We start from the raw sequence: 19699 nt of genomic DNA on the forward strand, positions 1-19699 counted from the left end.
TAATTTTGACAAGCTTTTATTTAACTTGACATGTTCTTATGTAACTTTTTGTTATCAAATCTTGCTAACCATTTTATGGCTGCTCTACATGATGGCCCAGCGTAGGCCAGTCCTAGGGACGCATTTATGCGTTAGAGGGAGCAAGTGATATTGCTATCTCATTTCACCGCATAGCTGCGTCCCTTGAACTGGCCTACGCTGGGCCATCGTGTAGAGGAGCCCTTATATTCATATTCATATTCAACCACGTCTTGATAACCACTTCCACTTCTTGGTTCAAGCTTTTATCGCTGCCTGTACTTTTCTTACCACAGACAACTAATACTCATCGATACTATTCTAAAAACCCCAAACACAATGAGGTTGCGTTGTTTCAACACAGAGTTCCTATGGTCACCTCCTGTCTCCATCATCAGATCAGATTTGACGACCGGTCTGGCCTAGTGGGTAGTGACCCTGCCTATGAAGCTGATGGTCCTGGGTTCAAATCCTGGTAAGGGCATTTATTTGTGTGATGAGCATGAATATTTATTCCTGAGTCATGGGTGTTTTCTATGTATTTAAGTATTTATATATTATTTATATCGTTGTCTAAGTACTGTGAAGGTAGGGGTAAGGTTCTTTTCCCATCGGTTTTCCCTTACCAAGCCGTATCCAACCGTTTTGCGAGGATCGTAGCCATAGGCACGACCTGTGCGGATGGTTTGGACACGTGCTACCTTGAATTAGGCTGACTCATAGCGAAGGGGTGTTAGGAACATTATTTACTCTGTAGGGGCCTGGAGTAGGTAGGGTCTGTAGTTAGGGTAGAATAGGACAGGGTGTAGTTTTGTGGAGATGTTTGCCACTTTCACACGAGGAGGCGAGATATGTGAAGGTTGGAAGCCTTCACAGTCTCTTGATAGATAACTGGCATCGATTATTTGAATTCAGAACTATCGCCCTGCTGAAGGAATAAAGATCTGCAGGCGTTTTCATTCTGAAAGCTGCAAGCATCTGTGTTAGTCGACATTATTGTATTTCGTTTATGAAGAAAAAATATATAATAATATTAGAATCTACCTGGAGCGTTTACATTCCCCACCTCAGCTAGTCCGTACTCTTTTACAGTACCTACAACACAAGCGTTATTGAGCTTACTGTGGGATTTAGTCAATTTGTGTAATAATGTCGTACTAATAGGACAAATTAAATAAAAACTTGTAAAAAAAGGGATTCATGTGTACTTACCAGAAGTTGTTAACTTTTATAATATTGTCCACTGAAGTGACCTTTATATTGTGTTTGACCCAGTTATACTAGTTATTTTCCTCAAATCAACAACCATTGTGCCTTTTTGGAGTGAAAAACGAGGTCGAGCGCTACTCTAACCACCCCAGCTCCCCCACGAAACCCAGCAATGTCTTCAGATTGCTAAACTACGTTCTTTAGTATTGCCGGAGTCCCTAGGTTTTTGCTGTATACTTTTACCTTTTTACAGTCTAGGAGAATATGTTTTGTTGTTACCTTAAACGAGGGTTGAGCAAACTTTCTTCATGGGGAGCCAATAAGTTTATGATTTTTTAGAGAAAGGCCAGAATTGCAGCAAAAATGCATTTTGATCAGTGACGGATTTAGTAAGGCCCAGAAGGGCCGGGCCTTAGGGCGTCAAGGCAAGAGGGGCGGCAGCAAAGCGGCAGTCTAGTTAGTATTACATAGTTAGTGCTTCTGGGCATTTTCCGCAAATCGACAACCATTGTGCCTATTTTGCGTGAAACGAGACAGCGCTACTCTAACCGCCCCAGCTCCTCCACGAAGCCTAGCAGTGTCTTCAGGTTGCTAACTGCCTCTTTTAGTGTGCACGGAGTCCCTAGGTATTTGCTCCTGTATATTTCTACCTGTTTGCAGTCTAGAAAAATGTGTTTTGTTGTTTCCTCTTTTTCCATCTACGCTCTGCACATGGGGCTGTCTGTTTTACCCATATTGTGTAGGTGTTTGTTTAGTGTGTTATGATGTCCTGTGTTAGGCGGCAGTCTATATGTTGGGTGCTGAGAAAGGGGCGGCCAGTATTAGTTCCTACAGGGCCTAGGGCCTAGGATAGCCAACACTGTAAATCTGCCACTGTTTTTGATTATTTCGCAGGTCATATACTAATTATTTCTAAGGGCCGGCGGCGGGCCAGATAAAAGGGCTGAAAAGTAGCGGGCCGGAGATGGCCCGCGAGCCGTACTTTGCCCACCACCACTACCTTAAATGAACACTAGATAGAGTTAATTAACTTCATTTTTTCTTCAGTTGCTAAATTATTTGACGGCGTCGCGATTTCTTTTAATTTTAATATGCGGTGTTATTGTAACGATTCGGTGGCAAACAAGTAAGCAGCCAGCCTATAGGAAATGGGGATCCAGTGTTATAAAAAGGCGAAAAGTTTTGCAAAATTTTGTATCGAGAAGAAATTTTAAAAATTACCTCCAAATTCATTATTAGCCGGGTCCACACTGGCCGTTTTGTGCGTGAGAGAATTGCCTCGTGCCTATGCACGCTCTGTGTGGACCCGCCTATTGAATTAAGTACTTACCATTGAAGAAATTTAAACTTAAAATTGAATTACATAAGGTTCAAATTTCTTAATTTTTTTCTCTCAAGTCATCAACTTCTTCCCGCCGTGTACAGAATTATCCAAGAGCTTTTCCAACTTTTCTCCCTCGTAGATCTCTTGTAAAGCCAAGCTTCTAATTCCACAAGCCCTAACTTCACAAACTTTACACCTTAGTCTAAATATATGGCCGTTTCGCTACCGTCACATGGACGTAAGGTAAAAAAAAATCACTAATCATTATTTTTATTACACTTATACAATACTTCTTATAGTAACAAAACGGCCAAGCCACATATTTTGAATAAGGTGTAGGGCTTGTGGAGTTAGAAGCGTTGGCTCTACAAAAGATCTGATAACTTTTTGACAGTGCGAGACTTATGGTTTCGTCTTGTCAATTGACATTGACATTTTACATGAAAATTTTTGTGGTGGGATTTATCTGACGCGCTCAAGTAACTATCTACAAAAATCCCCTCTTGGGCTTCCCAACCACTATTTTAGTGAGTAATGTGTGTAGTAAATCACCGCCTTAGGCTATATTATACCTATAGGTTCATAATCTCCTGTTACCACTAAAATGGCAAGTTGAATTAATACCATTATATTCCACTTGCATACTGCTTAGAAAGAGACGTTTGTTTAGCAAATGCGGTCACCTCAAGCCGTTGATAATTAATATGATTAATGTAACATTTAACAGCCTGTAGCGAGGCGCTATCGCTGCAATGCTAAATATTCAGCTCACACATTACTATAGCAGGCAGCGAGTTGACGCCTTTAAGAACCAATGTAATGTATAAGAAAAGCTGGGCGAGTTTCGAGACAAAGGAGTCTGGACCTTGTACAGAGTAGTTACAGTTCATATTCAAGCGTCAACGCCGCTTGGCGCCGTGTGCCGGTGACTTCTCATCCATTGGGGGACGGCAGTTAAATATGGATCATAACTTAACTGCAGAAAGTTCCGTTTCCTTTGACTACTAATCGAGCTTCAACTTTAGTTTCTATGTGAAACGATTTGTATACTTGTTTGAGGTCATAATACTCTGGTTGGACTTCCTATGTACGAGCAAGCAATGAAAATAGCAACACGGTCAGAACAATGTGGTTGTAAACCGTAAGTAGGGCTTGCACCTGAGCAATGTAATTACGGGAAATAAACTTTATTACTTTGAGATAAAGCGCTTTTTAGGATGTTTACATTGGGGTTGATTTGAGCGGTGCGCTTGTTTTCAGGCTGTAAAGTATAAAACTCGGTCCACGCCTAAGGTACAGTCGCCATCAGATATATCGGAGCGGCCGAGGTACTCAAATATTTCTGAGCAGCAATAAATTTCAATAAATTCTTTACAGTAAATGAGGTCAATAACATCTGAACATCCAATTCCCCATAAATATATGAGCAGTGGTTTTTCAATTAAATCTGACCACACAACGAGACAATAATATCTGCACAGACAGGGTGATCATAAATATCTGAACATTTAGGGAAAATATACCTTAAATCACTTAGCATACAGTTTAAATGTAATCGTACAGATGTAGTGCATATTCCTTTTACAAAATAAGTAGGTATACAAAATATAAATCTGCGAAAAGCAACTTCACGGTCTTGTTACAAGAGACACATTTGAATAAAATATTTTGGCAATTCACGAAAACGGTAACATACTGTCATTGCATATGTGTGTCTCACGTTTTGATCTGTCACTACGTCATTAATTCCGTGCAAGTATCAAATGTATATATATGTAATATTGAAGCTGCCAAATTAAAATAGGTACGAATGCTTTTCAATATTTCATCTACTATTGCGTCGGTCACCATGGCCTAGCGGTTTAGTTATAAGAAATCATAATTATATACCGTTGTGTCAGTGTTCAAATCCTCAATTGTGCTTATTTTTTGTATTTTGTTAAGAATTCATGTTCTTATTTTTATTTTTATTTTAGTATTTTATTTATTAAAAACTAAACAATCTTAACATCAAAATTTATAGAAACTCGTTACTTTTCAAAACTACAAAAAAAAACATAGTGAGTTCAAGCCTCCGTACCGCTCAATTTTCATGATGAGAATAGAAAAAAAAATACAAAAAGGGTCTTTCATGTTGTATTAACGGCCATACATTGCTACTTTAAAGGGTAAAAACTCAGAGCTTTTATAACAGGAGAAGGCTTATCTGTCATTTCCCGTACAAAAATAGTCTGCCGTTTTTTGCGGGGGAGGGGTATGTCAAATGTATGGCGATTCATACGTAACGTATCAAGCTACGTCAGATAAACGTTACTTCATACAAAAATCTTGATAAATTTTCAGGATTTTCGGCAGAGGCAGGGACTGAAAAACCGCAAAAGACCGGTAACCTAAAATAAAGGTATCAATTGAATAGGTATCCAAAGCTAAGGGTACCCGAATAAAATCGCAAAAGACCGATACCTAAGATAAGGGTATCAATTGAATAGGTAGCCAAAGCTAACGGTACCCGAATAAACTAAGGTAAATGAAATGTAATAGGTAGATTTTTCAAACGGTACCGCTACAGTTGAAAGGGTACCGTACGGTACCGTTTCAAGTAGACTTCTACTTTGGAATCCAAGATGGCGGCTGTGCACTCGTCATAAAAGTCGTCATGGATATCGTTTTGTAAGTTTTAGGGAGTGCAGATTTCGAAAATGGTGACCATTTTGGAATCAAACATGGCGGCCGTGCACTATGTCATTAAAGTCGTCATGGATATCGTTTTATAGGTATTAGGGAATGCAGATTTCGAAATTGATGACCATTTTGGAATCCAAGATGGCGGCCGTGCATTCTGTCATAAAAGTCGTCATGGATATCGTTTTATAGGTTTTAGGGAGTGCAGATTTCGAAAATGATGACCATTTTGGAATCCAAGATGGCGACCGTGCATTCTATCATATAAGTCGTCATGGATATCGTTTTATAGGTCTTAGGGAGTGCAGATTTCGAAATTGATGACCATTTTGGAATCCAAGATGGCGGCCGTGCACTCTGTCATAAAAGTCGTCATGGAAATCGTTTTATAGGTTTTAGGGAGTGCAGATTTCGAAAATGATGACTATTTTGGAATCCAAGATGGCGGCCGTGCATTCTGTGTTAAAAGTCGTCATGGATATCGTTTTATAGGTTTTAGGGAGTGCAGATTTCGAAAATGATGACCATTTTGGAATCCAAGATGGCGGCCGTGCACTCTGTCATAAAAGTCGTCATGGAAATCGTTTTATAGGTTTTAGGGAGTTCAGATTTCGAAATTGATGACCATTTTGGAATCCGAGATGGCGGCTGTGCATTCTGTCATAAAAGTCGTCATGGATATCGTTTTATAGGTTTTAGGGAGTGCAGATTTCGAAAATGATGACCATTTTGGAATCCAAGATGGCGGCCGTGCACTGTCATAAAAGGCGTCATGGATATCGTTTTATAGGTATTAGGGAATGCAGATTTCGAAATTGATGACCATTTTGGAATCCAAGATGGCGGCCGTGCATTCTGTCATAAAAGTCGTCATGGATATCGTTTTATAGGTTTTAGGGAGTGCAGATTTCGAAAATGATGACCATTTTGGAGTCCAAGATGGCGGCCGCACGGTGGGCTGAAAATCGGCCTTCATAGAAATAGAAACCGAAGTATTAATTTTGAACTTTTTTTATTGGAATAGCTTTTGTTGGGTTTTATTATGTCCAAAAATTAATCTTAGCTAATTTGGTTGGAAAAAATAATTAATTATATTTTTTTTTTCAAAATCTTTGTATGGCGAGTATCAGAAAAATCGAGTTTTCTCCGAAAATAAAATTTAACCGTAATCCATAAATTAAAGTGCACCCCGTAGGAAAATTCTAATTATGTGGAAAAATCAAGAATAATTGGTTTTAAAATCATCTGTCAGGATATTACGGTTAAATTTTATTTTCGGAGAAAACTCGATTTTTCTGATACGCGCCATACAAAGATTTTGAAAAAAAAAAATATAACTAATTATTTTTCCAACCAAATTAGCTAAGATTTGAGCTATATGTTTGAGCCTTTTGGGGTGGAAACCCTTGGGCCGTGGGGACCTGGCGCTCACAAAATTTTTAAAGAGCTTTCGAAGCGCCTCGTGTAGGCAACGGGTGACAAGAGGGCTGGCTCTTACCTCGCACAACGCATTGGCATTGCTGTCCAGCGCGGCAATGCCGCCAGCCTTCTAGGCACCTTGCCACAAGGCACCGAGCTGGAGCCAATTTTTTACTTATAACTTTAGTTGTAGTTTTAGTTTTGAATCTTTTTCCTTTTTAGCTTTATGTAGTTTTGTTTAAGATATATTTTAATGTAGTTTTTATTTTTTATTTTTCAATAATATATTCTTAGACGCTACTTACGATAGATTAATTTTGGGACATAATAAAACCCAACAAAAGCTATTCCAATAAAAAAAAGTTCAAATTTAAGACTTCGGTTTCTATTTCTATGAAGGCCGATTTTCAGCCCACCGTGCGCCGTTTTGTCACCTAACTAGAGACGGACAGACGGTCATTTTTTGATAGGTACATGGAGATTGTATTCCTTACGTCCGACTTCCATATTTAAATTGTATCAATTTTATAGTGACATCTGGTGGCGTAGTTTGCATAATCCTATATAGCAATCTCTTTTTAGTTTTGACATTGACAAAACCGAATGGTGGTTGTGTTGAAAATGTATTCGAGCGTAGTAGTACCTACGTTAAAGAATTTTAAATCATATGCCAAGTGACTTAAGGTATATTTTCCCTAAATGTTCAGATATTTATGATCACCCTGTCTGTGCAGATAACTTTGACGAGTTGTGTGTTCAGATATTATTGTCTCGTTGTGTGGTCAGATTTAATTGAAAAACCACTGCTCATATATTTATGGCGAATTGGATGTTCAGATGTTATTGACCTCATTTACTGTAAAGAATTTATTGAAATTTATTGCTGCTCAGAAATATTTGAGTACCTCGGCCGCTCCGATATATCTGATGGCGACTGTACCTATAGGGCCCACGGTCTTACTCGTATATTCATAGGTCGGAGGGAAAAAAGCAAAACAATTCTTGACTCTTTAACTTTGTTTGGACTAGTTAGGAGGTGAACATATCAAAAGTCCCCGGCCTATGGGGGGTTTGAAGATCCAATTTTTCGGTTTTTCGATTATATCTCGGAAACTATACATCTTAGCGATATGGCCACTTATATAAAATGAAGGTTAACTAGTCCAAACAAAGTTACGAAGTCAAAAAATTGTGTTCCAAGCATTTCCCTCTACAACTTTTTTTGAGCATTCGTTGCCTGGCTTATTCAATGTTTTGTTTCTTTCGACAAAAGAAATTCAACCATATCTCCTTTACATTTGATTTCAAATTCTTCTGGCAATTTTTTTGTTTGGTGGTTTAAAAAGCCAAATGGTGAGGTTTAAAAAGAAATTCGTCACCGCCGGGCGGGATTTTTAAGAGTTTGTTACACCTTCCTAAAAGTAACTGACTAGGTAAATGGTAACCGTGATACCGTGATTTCCATCTAACTTCTACTAATACTATATTCGAGAAGTAAAAAATATTTCTGTGGCCCTAGTGAAAAAGGGTACAAGTCTCTGGCAGTTTAGGTGTATAAGTGTACAGTTTTTCTTGGTATAACTTTAGATTCTAAACTCCAGTGGGGTCCCCATATTGCTACTCTTTCGAATAGACTGAGTTCTGCAGCTTTTGCAGTAAGCAAAATCCGTCAGTTAACTGATGTAAAAACAGCTCGATTAGTATATTTTAGTTACTTCCATAGCATTATGTCATATGGTATTTTACTGTGGGGTGGTGCATCAGATATAAATACCATTTTTGTTCTGCAGAAGAGGGCTATTCGAGCAATATATAAAATGAACCATAGAGACTCACTGAGAGATAAATTTAAGGAAATTGACATCATGACAGTGCACTGTCAATACATTTATGAGAATATTCTGTATGTGCATAAAAATATTGCCGATTTTAAGAAAAATTGTGACATTCATAATATGAATACTAGAAATAAACATAAGTTCGCCGTGCCCTTCACTCGGCTCCATAAAATTAAAAAATCATTCATGGGTAATTGTGTGAGATTTTATAATAAACTTCCAAACCATATTACTGAGTTTCCAATTAATAAATTTAAGAATCATGTAAAGCGTAAACTTATTTCTAAAGCTTATTATACCACACAAGACTACATGAATGATAAAACAACGTGGGATTAATTGTGATTCGAAATGATTAATTATTTATTATATTTGAATAATGATGATGAAATGGATATTCCAATGCATGTATTTCCTTTGTTGTTTTTATTATATTTGTTTGACATTTAGAATTTATTCTAGAAACAATCTAGACTAGTATTTTTTATACATTTTTTTTTTGTATGACTATATTTTGTGAAAGTTTTAGTATTAAATTTGATCTATGAATTATATTCATTAGTATTATATATAAAATAATATTTACAACATCAATAAATTGCTCTGATAATTAGATTAAGATAATTATATGTAATACTGTCTTACTATTCATAAGTGCTTGTTGCTAGGCCTACATGAATAAAGTATATTTGAATTGAATTGAATTGAATTGAATAAGGGCATAATTGTTACGTGGAACTTACACCCCTTTACACCTGCGCTGCCAGAGACTTGTACCCTTTTTCACTAGGGCCACAGATTTATGGCTGGGCTGAAACCAGGGTTTTATAATAAATTTACAATCTTACAGGCAAGGTGTTATAAAAGTGGGTATTATATTTGATCTGTGTTGGGAGATTGATAGTTACAAACTTGTAACTTGTAAATTTATTATACTGCGTTTCTATGCTTGCTCAAGATCCAAAGCAAGCAAGAGTCATTGACAGTTTATGGATTATAGACCTTTATAAAGCGTGACCTGGCAGCCGGTTTGAATCTAATACCTACAACCATAAAACAGGGCTCCGATTGAGATCTTTTTTTAAATTTTCATCCCGCCTTCTATCCTAAAAAATTGACGAAACATGACGAAAAAACATCACTTGTCGCGATCCCTTTTGCGACCGCTGGTGAACCTGGGTTTGCGTACCACACTTTGAGAGTACTCCTACAGGTACAAAAAAGGTAAATAAAGAGACTCATTTATATGTTTAGGCCGTACGGCATACTGAGCAACTTTTAGATGACAAACCCTAAAATAGCACATAAAAATTGGCTGTTTTATACATTTTGCTGGTCTGATGTTGAAATTTATGGGATACTAAATTTTTTTTTTCGCAATTTCAGGGTTGGTCCCATAATAAAAGTTGCTCAGTATGACCTAAACATTAATCGATCCCTTTCTTTGCCTTTCTGGGGACATACTGTACAGTACCCCTGCCATAGAGGGCCTAGAAGTAATCGTTGGTTAAAAACGTAGCTAAAATTTCGTTGCATAACGATTCATTATACACCGAACGCAAAGCGTAAAATTTCGTTTTTCGTTAAGCGCATTCGTTATCAGAATCGTAAAGATATCGCGGCAATAACTCAGGCCCGACGAGTAATCGAATCCGCGCAGATTGCGATGAAATGAGCTCTGTTATCGATTTATGGGCCCCTGGTTATTATTTGCACGGATTGTGTAATTCTATCGATGTTTTAGTGTGGTATTCGGAAATTGTGCGTGAATGATAGTGATAACAGAAACACAGATGCTTGGAATAACCGTTTGACCGCCAAAGACGTCAAGTGACGCGCGCGGATGCAGCCCAATATCAACCTTCGTTCATTCTGACAAGATTCATTACACGCCGCGCACTATAGTCGCGGTGTTCAAAGGGTTGATAGCCTGTACTACCCAAGTGAATGGAACGGGGCATGCAGCGGAGCGGGGCGTGTAGCGTTGAAATATACTGACATAAGTACAGATGCTTCCGTCAGATTAATTGGCAGACGTGGCTAGCGGACAAGTCTGACAATTTATAGTCTGCGGAAACATCTGTGTGTGTATAATATGCGTGCGGCCTCAATGGATACTTCTCAAGGCAATTTGCTGCTTGACGCTACGCTGCCCGCTCCAACGAACGCTCCGCTGTACGCTCCTCACTCAAGACTAATCAATTTGTTTGAGGCAGGGATCGGAAACCGGTATTTTTAGTATGGGAACGAAAACGGTATTTTTTCGTTCTTTGTTAATTATTTTATTTCTAATTGGGCAATTTAATAATACGAAGTCGTTATCTAAAAACACAACCGAGTCCTATATTTGGAGTATAAAATAAACCGAAATATATGTTTATTTCATAGTTTTTTCCAAAAAACCGGTTCCGATCCCTAGTTTGAGGTGCCTTGTTTTGCCAACAACCAACGTGACTACGTGATGTTATACGTTAGAGTGAGCAAGCGTTATCACAGTCTTAGTGAGCAAGCGTTATCGGCAGAAACTTTCATTTAAAATATGCGACAATCGATAGTAGTTTTCAGTATCCAAAATTGGGCAGTTTACCCTAGAAACCTAATATTCCACGGTAGACGGACAAACCTTTGTAACCTGCTAACGGTTTGGCCACGATATTGTGTGACCGGCGGCGGCGGCAACCATAGGTTTGAGCGAGACACAGCGATCGGACCTTTCGTTCCCACCTATGGTTGCCGCGCCGCTCGCGGTCCTAGCTGTAATACTTATTTAGTTCGTTGAATTTTTATTTGCAATTGGAACCGAGTAATGCATTTGTTTTGTTTCCTTTTTTTTAAACAAAACATAATGAACTCTATTTCCTACACTATAGGTTCAAATTTCACTAGCAAATGTTGTATTTTTCATTTATGACGCTAAAGGCCAATATGAGGTTGCGATCGAAAGAATTAGCTTGATACAAAGCACCCTTTTTGTAAAAGGTATCATATACAGTGTGCCCTTGCCATTGGACAAAGCCGAAATGTACATATGCATTAGGGTATTTAGAACCAGTGTACAAAGTATCATAACAACCGGTGTAGCGGTTTCGAAGAAATTAACAAATTACCATTTTCTACTTTGGAGCAGCCTGTATGTGTTAGTAGCTCCTAAGGTAATATCCTAAAAGAATAGTATGTAACCTTCTTCGACCTTTCTGATTATCTTTTTTATTTATGACACTAATAAAGCTTTTGACTTTTGAAAAATGTCATCATCAGGGGTCGGACAAAAAGTGCGAATGACGTCAAACCACTTATAGGATGATTTCAAATAGTATTTTTGATTTTCATAAACAATTATCACGTATCATTTATCAATCTCTTTATTGACCTCTTTATTAAACGATATCGCCACTTGAAATGAGTAAGTACGTTTTTGACTGACACATTGTCAATCAGATGAACAGTCAGCGTCAAATACTTCGTAGCAGTCAAAGTGGCCAAATAGTTCGGTACACCATATATTTAGTATGGTGTACCGAACTATTTGGCCACTTTGACTGCTACGAAGTATTTGACGCTGACTGAACAATAAATTGACTTCGTTATTGTTTAGCTATTGTATACTCACGATTATATTTAGCTAAAATTTATATTTACTAATATATAAGAAAACGCTCTAAAATGTCATCTTTACTCGAATATTGTGGCAATTTTCCGTTTTTGGAGGTACGTGACAAACACGTATACTGCTAATCTTACCTACTGTTCCCACTTTTGACTATTAAACCTATTTATCTGAGGATCCCACAGACTTGTTCTAACTAATTTCAAATAATTATACCTTATGGTAACAAGTTTCGTGAAATTTATTTTATTCACTTCATCACCCTACCACCTGTATTATTAATTCCATGGATTTATTTACGATTATTTTGTTACTTCATTAATACTACTTTGTTACTACATGTCATCGTTCATCAAGTTTAAATACAAACTCAAACATCATCCTGTGTGCAAGATTAAGTACGTCATTTTTACGTCATCCGCACTTTTTGTCCGACCCCTGGTCATCATTATCAAATATTTCGAACAAATTGTCAAAAACACTGCCAAAGATTAACACAGTGTGTTTCTTTTTGTTGTCGATTATTGCAAATAACTTTTGTTCGAAAAAAATATTTTTTATCTTTTGTTCTAATTAAAAAAAAAACGTCCGAGCATTCCTGAGAAGTAACCCTACGTGGGATTTCAGGGTTTGTCCAATGGCTAAGGTCACCCTGTATAGGGTCACCCTTCAGTAAGTGTGTTATGGAAATCAATTAATATCCACTGCCCACCAATTAAACTGATTAATTGCGAAATAATTGATTTCAATACTCACAAGTCAACAGCATTGAGAATTGAACTGTAATATACAGTATTAAAGTATAATTTTCAATGATATAGTGTGTTGTATCATTATGCCTTCGCTTTTCCAAAGTCAATACAGGTCAGGTGTTATCAGGTTGGATTTAAACTCTTTCTTTTTACTTCTAGATATTTATTAAACTTCATGGCTATTTACAAATGTTATATTTTTATATTGTATATATAAAATATTGGCAATTCGATATCTTTGAATGTACATCCTCAAATATTGAGATACTCTCCTTACGACACACGTAATCATTCAGTTTTGCCTACAATTTTCATTTAATTATTTTTATGTTAAAAAAATCCATCTTTACCCGAAAATCGACTCTACTGATTGAACTTTAAGGATTATTTTCAAAGCAGATTTGAGGACATGATAAGACTTTTCTTAAGTTATTCCTCAATTAACAAAACAAGTAATTAACTTTTTATGGATTATAATGTAGGCAAAACTGACTAAGCGTTGCTAGGTTGAAAAACAAAGAACTGTTCTTAAAGTTGCCGATTTTTATATCTGTACCCCTAGTGTAAATAAATTCCATTTCCAAACGTGACGTACGCGTTTGCGTTTAGTCTCATTTTGTATTGAATTTCGAAAGAGCGCGCCAAGCGGGACGTTTTGGAACCTCAAAATCCTATACAAAATGAGACTTAACGCAAACGCGTTCGTCACGTTATGATGTCGATCAAAGTTACACTAGGGGTACTGTTGTTGAAAATATACCATTTACGTTCCAAACTAACAACGCTTTGGATAAAACAGAATACAGAAAAAAGTACCATAGACTTTTCAGTTAACTGACAATATACCTTATTGCAAACACATAAGGTTCATACATAGTCTGTTAACATTTCAACCGCTAAAGCCGTCAAGTGACGCGCGCGGCTGCAGCCAAATATCAACCTTTGTGCATTTGGACAAGATTCACAATGACGCGCTGCACATGATAGGTGTGGCGTTCAAAAACTATACTTAATAAATATATGTAAACATTTTATTTTAAATGTTCAACTGAAATCAATACTGAACTAATATCTGAACGGTCTTAGATTTCAAATAATATCTGTCTATTAAGGTATACCTTAAGTAAATATGGATTATTTTCTCCATTCTGTTTTATCTGTACACCCCTTACACGATTTTTGTACCCCATTTTTCTTATAAATATTGAAACTGAGAGATATATGCATTGTCTAATTTATTTTCCCTTAATTACTTTTTAAAATTCAAATTTAGAAGCTACCAACGGCCATTATCAATTGGCACAGATAATATCACTCTTTATTAGTTTTTTCTTTTGTAATACAATCTGATATTGTTTTAAAAATATTCTTCTCTTAATTTTTTATCTATGGAACTTATGTTCGTGTATTGCAAATTAAACTTACAAACTATAAATTAAGCTAATCATTTAAAATAGTTTATTGATTTAATAAGATCTAAAATTCAATTAAGTTAGATTGAGCTCCACCTCCAATATTAAATTTGTCTAATAATTAGATAGTTACATAAATTCATAGTTATTTCTATAATGTATCATTTTACCTCGATAAGGGAATTCTCGATAAATTCCCTAAAAAAAATCATCTTAATGTCTACTTTACGTCACTTTTGATACATTATGTTTCAACACATTTAGAAATATGATAAAATGACGAAACAGTACATTTCAGTTTTCGCATAAAATGTAATCGCACATTTATTTTACGACATAAGAGGCCTGTTGATAAGGCTCACGGCAGAATTCTATTGCACACAGAAACTCGCCTGTGGATGTATGCCTTATATACTTGTATTAGGAATAATTGATAAACACTTTTCGAAAGGTCACGCGTCTGTGACATTATTATTCTAATTAAATAATGGAATAACAACCTTTGTAGTGACCTCATTTAACAATCAGCATTAAGAAAACGCGAGTGTATCAGTACTTACAGTAAAAAAACTTTTCGGGAATCAAATTTTCAACATCTGTTGATTTTATACTGACATGATATACTCAGTGCATCTTGTTGATGCAACCATGATGCATCGAGAATATGAAGGGTACACGGAAAGAACATGTCTAGTCTTTTTTCGAAAACATGTCTAGTCTTTTGACCGCCAAAGACGTCATATGACGCGCGCGGCTACAGCCCAATATCAAGCTTCATGCGTACCGACAAGGTTCACAATTACGCGCCTCGTACGATACGCGTGGCGTTCAAAAGGTTAAAGAAAACCTGGTCACGGAATTAACGTACATTTTTACATCGTTACAAACTTTAAAAACGCGTTTACACGAAATGTTACTAAAGCGACTAGACATGTTCTTTCCGCGTACTCTTTATTATATAGACATTAGAATCATATCGAAAATAAAAGCAGTAGCATTTAAAAAAAAATCATTCAAGACATTGTATGTCTTTGGTATTCTTTCATTTTCTATATGACATATATTTTCCATATAAGTTTTGTTACTAATGTAGAATGCACTTTTTAACTGAAATTGCCTAACTTATGTACTGAGGTTGATCGCTTCAGTTAAAATAGTGTAAGGAATACTTAAAGTTTAAGTAGTGATATATATTTCTGTTTTATATCAATATCAATTCCATATTTAGGTTTTTGTGGAGGCGTAACTTTCAATTTGTATATTATATTTTTAGGGCATTAAGCTAAAAGGACTTTAAAGGTGAAGCGTAAATATGGGAGTTGTGAGCAGCGTAATTTCAGCTGCAGAAATCCTAATGTATGTCGGCATATCCTCCTGGATCCCAGAAGCGATGTTTTGTTTTTGAATTTGGAACCATAGTCTTGTTTAGTGAAAGTTTTTGTCCTTTATAAAGACCTCTGAGACTCAGGAGGATATAGTCACGCAGGAATTCGCCGCTCCCTCGAGCATTGACACTACTAATTGCGCTCCTGACGTCAGCACCTGATTGTGATTTGTTTGCATGGAGGTGGACGACCGTGTACCGTGAGTGTCTGAAGTATTGTGTGATGATGGATGGATGGATGGATGGATTGTGGTCTTCCACAGTCGGTGTATAATACTACTACTGTTATGTGATGAGTTGGGAGAATCAACTTTTTAGCGTCACTCGTTGCCATGGTTACGATTATTTGTCCAGGGGACAAAAGTTCATTGAAATACTGATTTTATGGTACTTAAATGTATCAAACTTGCGTTTTTGTGGTCGTTATAACCAATGTCCATAATAGGCCCCCTACTAAGCATGTTAATAGAACGGCATACAACGTCTCTTCCAACAAACTGTGCCACTGTTGTCCCTTGGACAACGGGACAGGATAACAAAACAAAAAAAGTTGATTCACCCAGTTATTTTCTATTCTTCCTGTGTACCTTGTACCTACTTTTCTATTATGTGTTTCTTGGAATGAATGCGTATTGCTATTTTTATGCCGTAATGCCGTGTAACTATAATTGCATTAAAAATAAAATAACTCATTTTGCGTTTTCGTAAGAACCAAACAGGCCTTTTGTATTTAACCGAATGCAGCACAATTCTAGCAACCGAAATTACAAGAATCACAACTCAAAAAAATACTTCGTCTGGCTTAGCCCTAAGTGGTACCTTTTAACTACCTATAGAATCCCTTAGCTCAACCACCCAATATTGCTTATTCTAAAATTGTATTTAGCTACAACCTAAAATACTACATAGTCAATTAATCTAATCATATGTACCTATTATTGTATTTATTGTACAATGCACACAATAGCTGGCCAATTGTGCAGATCCCATACAAATGTTGTATGGTCAATATGGTCATCAAGTCGAGAAAATTTCGATATTTGCTAACTCTGGGTGCCCTACGATTTTGGGTTTACAGTCCAATAGAATAAGATCTAATTTTAATTTGTTTGTTTAATTACACTAAAGGAAAGATCATTTTCTTCTAGAATCAGACCAAACTAACTCTGCAGCACTCGCAATTATAAAATTGTACAAGTGTCGTCATAGATGTCAAATTTATATGGAAATATGACGTAAACAACACTTCTACTATGGAAGGTGCAGGTAAGGAAAGAAATCTCCATGTACCAAAGTGTCATCAAAAAACCTTAAATAGATGGCGCTACAATACCTAGAGTACTTGAACAAAAAAATCAAATCATAGACAGCGCATTTCACTCCGTCAATAACGCCTAGGTTCTTAGCTACTCTAGCGCTACTCTGAAGAGATTTGGAACTATTATTTATAGCTGACAGCTGGACACTTTTGCAACAGTTCTATCATAAGAGATTTCTCTCCTCTTAAATCCACACTCCATAACTTCTACTCTTGTGTTGTGTCAAATTCGGTTCAAGGTTAGCTTGGACGTACTAACTAACATCACATGTTCATTGGCTTACTTTCGTTCACAATCATAGTTCATTTTTTGTAGCATTAGAAACAAGGTAAATGACCTTGACGTGTCTTTTTAATAAAAAGACTTTGACGTGTCTTTTTATTAAAAAGACCTTGACGTGTCTTTTTATTAAAAAAACACTTTTGAAAAATAAGTCGCAGCAAATATGTAACCATTACAAATAACCCTTATTTACATTATTTTGCTTTCATAAGTAATAAGGTAAAGTATAAGGTTGAGGGAGGCGATGGCCGAGATACACGTCATACTTGTGAACGGGTGCTGTTTGTGGAGACCGGTTTGTTTAAGCTTACACGGGCTACATGTTATGTTATAAGTATGTAACTTTACTTTTGAGTGGCATTAACGGGAGACACTTCATTCGGTTCTTGTCTGATTCAATTTTTAGTCTTTTAATTATTTATATAAGAATTCAAGCCTTGGAGACCCTCTACATCTCTAAGGATAATTTAATATCTTTTTTTATATTTTATCTCTGACACTTAGAGACTTATACATCTCTAAAGAATTTTAGTATTTGTTGGTTTTATTTTTTTATCATAGTTTTTTTTGTGTAATTTGACATTTAGAGACAGTATACATCTCTAATAAAGTATTTATTATTTCATCGATATTTGTAATTGTTTTTTGTAATCTTTATTGTTTGTAAAAATGGACATGTAAAAGTGCCCCTGTGGCCTATTTGCTGAATAAATGTTTGATATAAACTAATTAAAGAAGCGTTTTTTTTTTCAATACTGTTTACCTTATTTCTAGTACTAAAAAACGAACTATAGCTGATCTCAACTTCATTACAGATACCAATCGGTAGTTATGAGGGCTTACTTGCTTTTAGTTCAGTTAAAATTATATTTAAAGTATATGATCATGAAACGATACATCGAATGTAAAGTGTAGGATGTATGCAACATGGATACTATTTCAGTTATTCAGTGTCAAAGATATACATTTATAACCTTATTCCAATGGAATAAAGTGCTTTATTGTATATATCTTTAAGATTAATATTCTATTTATTTCTAGAAAGCCGTGCGAGATGGAATAGCCAAATACACGAAATTCTACATTTCACTAACACAATTGCTTAAGTTTAAACTAGTAAAAATAATCAACAAAACTGATACCCTTTATATGCTCCTGGATTTTATTATTAATCATTATAGAGATTAGATGCATTTCTTACGTTTCCCTTCTTACAAGAGTTTGTATTATTTAAAATAGTGAACTAGCTCTTTAGGAGAGGTTGTCTCTAGAGAAGAGGTAAAACCACTTTGCACAAGAGTAAGTATATTTTTATAATCTTCTTGGGAGAATCTTTTTTCGCAATAACTTTGATAGAAAAAATGGCTGTATTCTCCTTTCCATTTAAAAAAGGCTATGTTATTTCGATACCTCTTCTCTTTACAGAGAGGTATATTTTTTCTAAAAGGGCAGCGTTGAGCTGTAAATTTTTGGAGAGGTATTTCTACCTCTGTATTGTTAGAGTTATTGACAGCTTGCACATATATACCCCTGTAAAAAGGGATTTTTTAATTTAAGAATTTAGATCATTTCACAAGAGACTGTCTGGTACAGTCAAAATTTTTTTTCATCACACGCATTCTATATGCGTTATTAAGACGACATTTTTAGTAAGAATTCTTTGCGTAAAATTTTCATATTTAATTAAAGTGTTCGTACGAGACACATCAAATTGTCTACTTTGGGCTCGGTTTAAGGTATAGTCGTTCGCTCTCAGTGGAGAGGTAACTACCCTCGTGTGTCACTGTCAGGGTCTAGGCCTCATTCAACTTGGGCGCAGCGTCGCATCACTTTTTAATTCCTAGCAAACAGAAACTTATACTAAAAAAATCACGTTTGTACGAAACACATTAAATAATACCGTAGGCTACTTGAGGCATAGTTCGTTCGCTCCAAATGGAGAGGGACATATAGCTCCTCCGTGTGTGTCGCTGTCAGGGCTCGGGCGCGTCGTCGTGTTACTGCGCGAGTCCAAGGAGATACAAGTATGTGACACGTTTAATATGTTGTTTGTAGTGGGCTGGGCGCGGCGGCGGCGGGGAGGGCGCTAGGCGTCCAGCACGGTGGGCGCGGGCGCGCGCGCGGCGCATCACCGCGAGGGGCACGAGCTGGCGGCCGAGCGCGCGCTGAGGCACGAGAAGCCCGACGCGCCCGACTGCAGGCTCGACATCGAGCCCCTGAGGATTACACTAGCTATTCACTTTGTCTACATATATCGTGGCTTTTTAACCATTTATACTGGGGACCTTTAACTCTAACCTGGATGCCTCCGGAATATAAATACAAGTTGCGGAAAGTTTAAAAAATGAGGAAATGTTCTCGGATATTTCTTGAAAACATCACAGATATATAAGAAATTCCCATTTTGTTTCGGAAACTTTCAAATCCCATACAAAATAATTAGAAAATTACCG

At 36.6% G+C, this 19699-nt stretch overlaps 1 protein-coding gene across 3 annotated transcripts in view; it reads right to left on the reverse strand.

Annotated features, from left to right (window-relative positions):
• Positions 1-19699, reverse strand: part of LOC133524590 (protein real-time) — a 289768-nt gene that overhangs the window by 167246 nt on the left and 102823 nt on the right. For 2 of the 3 annotated variants that reach the window (XM_061860689.1, XM_061860691.1), the window contains one exon: positions 12992-19462. In XM_061860689.1, coding sequence (XP_061716673.1) covers positions 19375-19462 — 88 coding nt within the window. In that variant the 3' untranslated portion in view covers positions 12992-19374. Of the gene's footprint in view, positions 1-12991; positions 19463-19699 lie in introns of those variants that run through there. The other variant, XM_061860690.1, reaches the window with a different exon arrangement.

The sequence above is a fragment of the Cydia pomonella genome, chromosome 13, assembly GCF_033807575.1.
Source record: "Cydia pomonella isolate Wapato2018A chromosome 13, ilCydPomo1, whole genome shotgun sequence".
NCBI lineage: Eukaryota > Metazoa > Arthropoda > Insecta > Lepidoptera > Tortricidae > Cydia > Cydia pomonella.